The sequence below is a fragment of the Penaeus chinensis genome, chromosome 17, assembly GCF_019202785.1.
Source record: "Penaeus chinensis breed Huanghai No. 1 chromosome 17, ASM1920278v2, whole genome shotgun sequence".
Classification (NCBI taxonomy): Eukaryota; Metazoa; Arthropoda; class Malacostraca; order Decapoda; family Penaeidae; genus Penaeus; species Penaeus chinensis.
In genome coordinates this window covers 15,073,224-15,083,223 of record NC_061835.1, presented here as the reverse complement: position 1 = coordinate 15,083,223, position 10,000 = coordinate 15,073,224, and the positions used below count along the sequence as shown (strand labels likewise).

Genomic DNA, 10,000 nt, shown 5'->3' with positions numbered 1-10,000 from the left:
GGGATCTTGTTTTTTATGTGGCTTAGGTAAATTAGTGTGCCCATTACTTTCCTATGGATGTTGTCGACGTGGTTCTCAAATGTCATGAATCTGTCATTGTGTCCGCCTGGGTGTTTTACTAAAGTGCTCGGTCTTATGTAGCTGTCTTCAAATTTTATGGTGGTGTTTACTTGAATTTTGGCGATGTTTTGGCGACTACTTATGAAGATACATTGTGATTTATCTGGGTTTATCTTGAGGCCATTTGTGTCAAAGTATCCTTTTATTAGTGTCAATGTCTCCTGGGTCTTTTTTATTAGTTTATCTAAGTTGTTAACTGAATCACTGTGGAGAAATTGTGAATCAGCGGCGTATTGAACAAGAAAGCAATTTTGGGCTATTATATAATTTACGAATATTGTAAATAGAATTGGGCCTAATATAGATCCTTGTGGAACACCGAAAGATACTATCTGTTTTGTAGATATTTCCTTATGAATTTTGACTGATTGGCTTCTGTTACTTAGATAACTTCTGAACCAGTATGTATCGATGTTGTGATATATTAATTTACTTAGGAGGATTTCGTGGTTGACACTGTCAAAAGCCCTTTGATAAGTCGCACAGTGTTAGCAAGTTTATTTGATTGTTGTCTATGTTCTCATAAATTTTATTTGTGATCTGCTATAATGCTGTTTCAGTAGACAACTTTTTTTCTGAAACCTTGTTGTGCTTTGGATAGTAGGTCATTTGTCTCCAGAAATAATGTCAATTGGTCTGCTACGATTTTTTTGAGAACTTTAGACAGTATAGGCAATATGGCAATAGGACGATAGTTATTGACTTCGTCTGTGTTTCCGGATTTGAAAACTGGTGTTATTATGCCATGTTTCCAAAGCGATGGGAAATTACCAGTAACTAGAGATGTGTTAATGATTACCGTTAGATAGTAAGCTATTGCAGATAGACTGTCTCTAATAAAGCGAAAAGCAATGCCATCTGCTCCCACAGCATTAGTTTGACGCAGGTGTTTTATTGTAAGGATTACTGTTTCTATTTTTACAGGTTGTGGTCTAAAAGGATTTGCTAGTGGCCTTATCCTACCTGTATTTTTCTGAGATCTGGAAGCATTTGATTGTTTGTATGTGAGATGTCCATTTTTTGCGAAGAAATCGTTAAATTCATTTGCACTAATACTGGTGTTTAGATGATCTCTCTGATTTTTTCTGGCTGAGTCCTTTTTACAATTTGTTAATTTATTTCTAAAATAATTAATATATATATATATATATAGAGAGAGAGAGAGAGAGAGAGAGACTGACAGACAGACAGACAGACTAACGAGTCCACAGACAGAGACAGTGGCAGACAGAAACAACACAAGAACTCTACTTAATCAAAAAATTAAACGACCTTTTTTAACAAAAGGCTGATTACAATTACCTCGGAACCTACAGGTCGCTTCGCTGTTCACATTGCTGCCGAGAAAGGTCACTTAGACGTCTTACAGGTACTGATCGAGGCAGGCTGCGAGATAACTATGGGGGACGGCAAAGGTGAGGCTATATATATATATATATATATATATATGTGTGTGTGTGTGTGTGTGTGTGTGTGTGTGTGTGTGTGTGTGTGTGTGTGTGTGTGTGTGTATAAATGTACATATATATATATATATATATATATATATGTAGAAAGATATATATATATATATATATATATATATATATATATGTATATATATGTATGGATGGATGCCTGTATGTCTATATGCAAATATATGTGCATATATATATATATGTGTTTGTGTATCAATGTAAATATATATATATATATATATATATATATATATATACATATCTACGTATATATATGTTTATATATACATATATAGATAAAGAGATGAACAGATATGTGTATATATAAATATATATATATTATACGTTATTATATATTATCATACAATTACTCACTCTCTGGTCCCTCGTCCCCCCCCCCCCCCCCTTAGGCCGGCAGCCGATCCACCTGGCGGCTCTCGGGGGTCACGCAGCCCTCCTGAAGGTGCTGATCGACAATTCGGCTTCTCTGCAAAACTACGACAGGAAAGGTTGGTTGAAAAGGTCGTGCACAAGGAGGCGAGGAAGAGGAAGAGGAAGGAATTAAGCTTTTTTTTTTTTTTTTTGGAGGGGGGGAGGGGGGGAGGGAATTTACAGAGCACAAACAATAGTATGCGGATATGTTCGGGTTTTTGCTCCTGTGCATGCGTTCTATTCGGGGTTTTCAACGTTTGCCTTTGATGGTGATCATGGTGTTAATCATAAGATAATATAGATAATTATATTGATATATCATTAATACCAACTAGCAAAGGCGATACTAGTGATAAATGGTAGAAAATAAACAAATCATTATGGCAGTAGAACAACTCGCCTACCCCTCCCCCCCTCCCTCCCCCCTCCATCTTCTCTCAGACCACTCCACCACCCCTCCCAATACCCCCCTCCTCCCTTCCTAACACCTCTCCCCTCCTCCCCCAGGCATGCGAGCGATCCACTACGCGGCCGCCGGCGGGAGCGAAGTCACCCTCGACCTCCTGCTGGGCTTCAAGTGCGACCTCGACCTCGTGGACGCATCGAGCCGCACGCCGCTGCACCTCGCCGTTCTGGAGGGCCAGTGCGGCGCCGTCGAGTGGCTCCTGACGAAGGGGGCGACGGCGAGCAAGAGGGACATCAGGAACCAGAGTCCGCTTGACGTGGCGAGAGCTCTTGGGCGCCGGGAGATCGAGGAGCTGCTCGAGCGCCGGAGCAGGAGGGCGCCGGTAAGGGGGGGGGGGGGGCTGTCGTGCCTCGCTGTAGAAAGATAGATGAATAAGTGAACTGAATGCATAATAGGTGAACGAATGAATACATTGGATAAAAAGATATATGAATACATAAAGAGATAGATAAACGAATATATTAATAGATACATAAATACGTAAATAAATAGATAAAAAGATATACAAATGCTTAAAAAAAAATAGATAAGTGGACACATAAATGCATACGGAAATAGATAAGGGGCAGGTCGCGCGGAGGTGGCGACCTGCCTGCAGGAGGCGAGGCCAGGGGGGGGGGGGGGGGCGATTATGCAGATGGGGCTTTAAGGAGCTTAATCGCATTTTCTGCCATAAAAAAATCGCTGATTTATGAATTAATTTATCGACTTTTTAGTTAAGCTGGTGACCTTCATTGCGTGAATGAATGAAACACGCATTTCATTCTCTTCAGCGTGTATATATATATGTGTGTGTGTGTGTGTGTGTGTGTGTGTGTGTGTGTGTGTGTGTGTGTGTGTGTGTGTGTGTGTGTGTGTGTGTGTGTGTGTGTGTGTGTGTGTGTGTGTGTGTGTGTGTGTGTGTGTGTGTGTGTGTGTGTGTGTGTGTGTGTGTGTGTGTTGTGTGTGTGTGTGTGTGTGTGTGTGTGTGTGTTTGTGTGCGTGTGTGTGTGTGTGTGTGTGTGTGTGTGTGTGTGTGTGTGTGTGTGTGTGTGTGTGTGTGTGTGTGTGTGTGTGTGTGTGTGTGTGTGTGTGTATAAAAGTAAACTCTTCCCTACACGCTTTGTCCTTGACCCTCCTCTTGAGACCTGATTCAGCTCTTGTTCAGTTTGTCTCTCTCTATCATTACATAATATTTGTCTCTACCACTAGATAATCATGTCAAAATTCTCTGTGTATTCACTTTGGTTATTCTTTCGTCTGATTTTCCTTTCTTATGGAGGCTGTTTTCCTTTCCATATACATACTGCCATAAACTAGATCGGTCTCACTTTCTATAAATCTAGTTTTACATTGTGGGTTTTTCTCCCATAGCATCAACACGGTAGAGTGTTTTCACCATTCATACTGCCATAAATAATGACTCTACTTTTATTATTTTATTTTTTATTTTTTGAATTCTTTCACGCTGTGGCTGTGATGATTGGTATATTTGTGTACACCAGTGTTTCCCAAACTTTTCAGCGTCCGCAATCTGTTCGACATTGTATAGCTTATATTACATAATATTAATTGTAGGCTGTCAGAAGTCAATGGACTTTTTTTTTATTACACCGCATTTTAAATTATTTCTTAATCATCAAGCAAAATTTTGTCACTAGCCATCAACCAACACGTAACCACATATATGATGAAAACATTGACCACGCCTAATATTTTGAGGAAAAATAAGGAAAAACGCTCAGCGACCCCAATGAGGTGTACATCATCATGTTGGGGTTTGTATGAATATACGGATACATCTAAAACAGGAGGTAATGATCGCACCCTACTGTATTCTTCCAGCGCCTGCAAATCGCAGATGAACGTGACAAGAATAAAAAGAAAGAGAAAGTACACAGGCGAAAGGACTCAGGAACATCTGATTTGAATTCACAGGTTAGTATTGCGTTAAGATTATATCATGAGGCCCCTTGGTTAATTAAGGATGGCATTAAGGTTATTTCATGAGGCCCTTTAAGTATGGATGGCATTTAGGTTATACCATGAGGCCCTTTGATTAAATAGCCTGTTTGTCGTAGGAAAAATGTATAATAAGTTCGATTGTAGAGTCTGAAAAGTTTTGAAAGGAATCTCACATAATCAAACACACAAAAATGAAATCAAGAGCGAAAGAAAAAGTAATTGAAACCATAACTTATGGAAATCAACTTGATTTAACTTGATTTAATTTCGAAAGGTTCAATAATGAAAGAGAGAGAGAGGAGGAGAGAGCGGGATTAAAGGGAGAGAGAAACGGACAAACAAACAGGCAGTGGGAGGAAGCAAGAGAGAGAGAGAGAGAGAGAGAGACAAAAAGTATATGCAGGACACAGCGGACACAGGAACTTTTTGAGGCAACTGTACTGTTTCACATGTACTCTCTTTCTCTTTCTCTTTCTCTTTCTCTTCTCTCTCTCTCTCTCTCTCTCTCTCTCTCTCTTTCTCTTTCTCTTTCTCTTTCTCTTTCTCTCTATCTCTCTCTCTCTCTCTCTCTCTCTCTCTCTCTCTCTCTCTCTCTCTCTCTCTCTCTCTCTCTCTATATATATATATATATATATATATATATATATATATGTATATGTATATGTACACACACACACACACACACACACACACACACACACACACACACACACACACACACACACACACACACACACACACATATCACAGTACGCCCATTGCTCTACCAAACGGCCATGCTAATGAAATACGATCAAAACCCCGCAGATCCTTCTGACGTCACGCGAGGGCGACGCAAAGGGGGTGAAGAGGCTGGCGGATGCTGGAGCCCATTTGGAGGCGATAAGCTCACTTCCTACTGAAAAAGGTCGATGTGTCGTCCCGTCGCTCCTTCTCCTAAATCCCCCCCCCCCTCCCTCCCCCCCTCCTCGCTGTTGATAAAGCACACCTTTGAACTCATATATCATCCTCTCGCTGTGTTCTGAATGGCAGAACCATACTAATATAACTTCCACATAATTTACTTATCACCTGCGAATCAATCAGATTTTATACACACGTTTAAATTTATCACCATATCATTGTCGGTCAAATATACTCGTATTTGCATCAAAGATCTTACAATAGAAGCTGATTTCTTTCTTACTTTTATTGTTTTGCTTACTTGCTTTTTGGATTTTTTTGTAGGGGGGGGAGAAGGGGGGCTGGGAGCCATCTGGCGGCTGACATTTTATGCTGTCAAAACATCTCACTGATGTCACAGAAACACTACACATAGTATGCTTATCTGTATACCCTATATGTACAAACATAGTCACACACATATCATTTTTAATGTCTTAAGCTCTCACTATTCTGTCCATCCGCCTATATCCATTTATATACTTAAAAGGGCTCACACTTATTCGACTGCAGCTAACATTAATTCTTAAATAATCAAACACACTCATAGACACATACTAATTGCTTTCAATTCATGATAAGCTAAGGGGTCTTTTGCATTCACTTCTTAAAGACACGTTTACATGTTATACTAAATGTACCGCTATATTGGTCACTGCCACACACAGGACTTCGCCCTGTCCATCTGGCTTCTCGGTCTGGCCACAGCTCCACCCTCCAGGCTTTGGTCAGCGCTGGTGCAGACCCTCACTCGAAGGGACCAGATGGTAAGTGCAAAGAACAGTATTTGAAGGCAAGTAATGAAAGAGAAAATTGATTTTTTTTTCTTTCTTTTTTTTTACAACAGTAATGAATGGCAAGTTCGATTTGCGTTTCAGAAAAAAAAGTGAATTAGCTTTTCATGATAGATGAATATGTGTTAAGTAACAGTATTAGAAGAGTAGTGTGTGCCTCGTTAGCTGCAGATGATAGAGTACAAAAGGAAAAAAAGAATACTGTAGGGTAAGTGTAAATTGCACTATAGGAAAAGCATAAGCGGAAAATGTATATATTTCAAGGCTAGAGATTAATGAACAATATTCGAAGGAAACATGTGTTACTTGAGTTATAAAAATAAAGAATAAACGACTGTAATAAACATATTTTTGGAGTTTGTTAACCATATTCAATAGTACCATTGTGTAAACGATGTATTGACTTCATTGTAGTTGCTAAAATTTAGATTAATTCTTCAAAAGTATGCTGATATTTTTTTTTTTTTTTTTCAGAAAAGATGACGGAGATAAGATAAATAAAGATATTATCTTGATGTTTTTACTATTTACTAACACTTAAACTTTTATTAGAATAAAAACCTGTATTTCATTTGAATTTATTTATCTCTCTCTCTCTCTCTCTCTCTCTCTCTCTCTCTCTCTCTCTCTCTCTCTATCTCTCTATCTATATATATATATATATATATATATATATATATATATATATATATATATATATTACCATCTTGTCTAGAGTTTCCATGTTTACTCTTTCTTTTTTTTCTCTTAAATATATCAGTAATTTACTAACTATGAATAGCTTCTTTTTACCAGAAAATATACCGTATTTGAATCTGTCTAATCCGCGGACTTTAAAAAAAAGGCAAAAACAAAAACCATATATATATATATATATATATATATATATATATATATATATATATATATATATTTTTTTTTTTTTTTTTTTTTTTTTTTAAGGATTCCGCGCCGTTCACTACGCATCGAAGGGCGGCCACGTCGAGGTGCTGAAGGTCCTGCAGGCGCTGAAGGTCGACCTGAGGGCCCTGACGGACGCCGGGGAGACGGCCCTCCACGTGGCGGCCGCCTGCGGCAACTTGGCCGCCGTCAAGTGGCTGGCGGAGCAGGCGGGTTTCCGCGACGCTGCGCTCCTGGCGGGAGAAGGCTCCGCGCTGCAGGCGGCGAGAGAGGCTCGAAAAAAGGATATTGTAAAATATCTAGTGCATGTAAGTAATAGGGGTAATAATAATAATAATAAAAAAAAAGTAGCGAAGAACGTGTTTTTACTTACTACTGTACATTCTTGTCTTATTCAGATTTTGTTTACCACTAACTACCAGTTTCGTAGTGTAAACTTTGTTCATGAATCCTTATTTCAGTTGCGTTTATAGAACCGATAAATCAACAAACTTATTTCATGGTAACTAATATCCTTATTTGTGTAGATATTGGTTTTATGTCTGCATTTATCTTCAACTGTTCATTTCCACTTTCAGTTCCAGTTGGTTCATGCTCTGCTCGCGGGAGATGACAAGGCGCTCGACCAGATGTCAAAAGACGGTATTAATCTTGATCCCGACTATATATACAACAAGGAACATGGTAATAGCACTGTTTTGTTCAATATGTTCTTATTCTTGATCTCTCTCTCTCTCTCTCTCTCTCTCTCTCTCTCTCTCTCTCTCTCTCTCTCTCTCTCTCTCTCTCTCTCTCTCTCTCTCTCTCTCTCTCTCTCTCTCTCTCTCTCTCTCTCTCTCTCTCTTTTCTGTCCGTTCTCCCTATCTTCCTCCCTCCCACTATCCTTCCTTTCCTCTATCCAACCCCCTTCCCATCCCTATCTCTCTCGCGATTCAAGGTGTTCATTGTTTTGAACACCTGTCCCCTCTTTCTCTATTTACTTCCCCCACCCTTTCTCTCTCTCTCCTTTTCCATCTGCCTCCGTTTGTCTGTCTGTCTGTCTCTCTGATGACGCCCGAAAGCAGTAATTATTGAAAAACTCTGCAAGTAAGCCTTGGTCACAACCCACACCGGTAACCCATGGATAACTCCCCATATATATGAGCTTCAGGAACGGGCGATAACATCGACCCCGTGCCCTTGACACAACCCCAACCCCTTCCCCGCAGGCTTCCGGTCCGTCCACTACGCTGCCAAGGGCGGTCACCTCAGCGTCCTCAAGTTGCTGAACCGAGCGCAATGCAAATTGAAAGCCACGACGCCCGAGGGCCTCACTGCCCTCCACGTCGCCGCCGAAGACGGCCACTTGGCGGCGACCAAGTGGCTGGTTGCCTTCGGCGGCCTGGACGCCGGCCGCGCCTCGAGGGCCGGGCTCACGGCGATGGACCTGGCCGCGCGGGCGGGGAGCGCGGGCGTGGTCGCCTACTTGCAGGACGTGAGTGCGGGGCCTAGTGGGGGCGGAGCTGGGGCTGCATGGTGTGTGTGAACACACACGCTCACACAGATGCACACACACATACATACATACACACACATTGTAAAGGCTCTATATGAACACCTTAAACATATGGTTTAGCAGGAGTAGTGAAAGGGACGGTTGGCTTAACCTCTTTTATTGAGAAGCGTAAGCAACACAGATATTCACACGGATACAAGTCTTTGGTAAGGCTAAGTGCTTGGTCTGCCTGGAGGGCGGGCGCGCTGGAGCCAGCCTGACCCGAAGCGGTCGGCAGGACTCTCCGAAGAGGACTCACTCTGACCTGGGTCATCCTGATCCTTAAGTACTGGTGGGTGACGTGGGGGCTTGGCCCATCGTAGGCAAACCACTTGGAGCTTGGCATGTGGGAGCTATTTATACATACTTATACACATACACACACACACACACACACACACACACACACACACACACACACACACACACACACACACACACACACACATACACATAAACATACATACATACACATACATACACACATACACATACATACACACACATACATACATACACATACAGACACACATACACACACACATATATACACACACATACACACACAAACACGTGGGCGCATATGTAGGCCACACATATACATGCGGAAGTACAGATGCATGGATCTCTCTTTTCTTTCCGAATTTCTCTTTCCATATGCTAGCACGACGTTTTAAAAGCCTTGTTGGAAGGAGACACCCAGGCAGTCAGAAGAGTGCTACAGACACGCACCGACATCGACAAACTGTGCATGGAGAAAAATATTAAAGGTAAATGCGAATGAAACTTAATGAAAACAAAATGAAAGACAAAGACGATGGTCTCACGACTCCATTTACGTCCTTACATGCATAAAACACGTTACCAACTTCCATGATTCTTCTTATTTACAATAGATACATATTTACAATAGATTGCATATTCTTATCTTCACTTTATTGTTACATTCCTTGATGAGCATATTTATCTTTTTCTCATTATGTAATCATATTTTTAGGTCATTTATATATATATTTTTTCATCAATTATATCCTATACCTATATCATTAAACGTTTCATTATACTTTGCATTATAGATTCCTTTCTTGTCATACCATAGATTATCCACACACACACACACACACACACACACACACACACACACACACACACACACACACACACACACACACACACACACACACACACACACGCACACACATATATATATACACACATCTGAAGGTCCTTCCTCCTTGCATCTGAAAATCCTTCCCCTTATGTCTGAAGGTCCTTCCCTCTATTCCTGAAAGTCCTTTCCTTTACGTCTGAAGATCCTTCCCTCTACTATCTGAAGTTTCTGTCTGAAGGCCTCTCCTCGTCCCCCTTTACGTCTGAAAATCCTCCCCTTTATTGTAAGAATGTCCCTCCC

General features: G+C 40.9%; 1 protein-coding gene across 2 annotated transcripts in view; it reads left to right on the top strand.

The window, feature by feature from the left end:
- LOC125034201 (serine/threonine-protein phosphatase 6 regulatory ankyrin repeat subunit A-like) overlaps window positions 1–10,000 on the top strand; it is a 30,956-nt gene that overhangs the window by 8,060 nt on the left and 12,896 nt on the right. For both annotated transcript variants that reach the window (XM_047625900.1, XM_047625899.1), the window contains 10 exons: window positions 1,437–1,535; window positions 1,988–2,086; window positions 2,517–2,797; window positions 4,300–4,392; window positions 5,227–5,326; window positions 6,030–6,128; window positions 7,098–7,363; window positions 7,634–7,739; window positions 8,264–8,529; window positions 9,254–9,359. In XM_047625900.1, coding sequence (XP_047481856.1) covers window positions 1,437–1,535; window positions 1,988–2,086; window positions 2,517–2,797; window positions 4,300–4,392; window positions 5,227–5,326; window positions 6,030–6,128; window positions 7,098–7,363; window positions 7,634–7,739; window positions 8,264–8,529; window positions 9,254–9,359 — 1,515 coding nt within the window. The remainder of the gene's footprint in view (window positions 1–1,436; window positions 1,536–1,987; window positions 2,087–2,516; window positions 2,798–4,299; window positions 4,393–5,226; window positions 5,327–6,029; window positions 6,129–7,097; window positions 7,364–7,633; window positions 7,740–8,263; window positions 8,530–9,253; window positions 9,360–10,000) is intronic.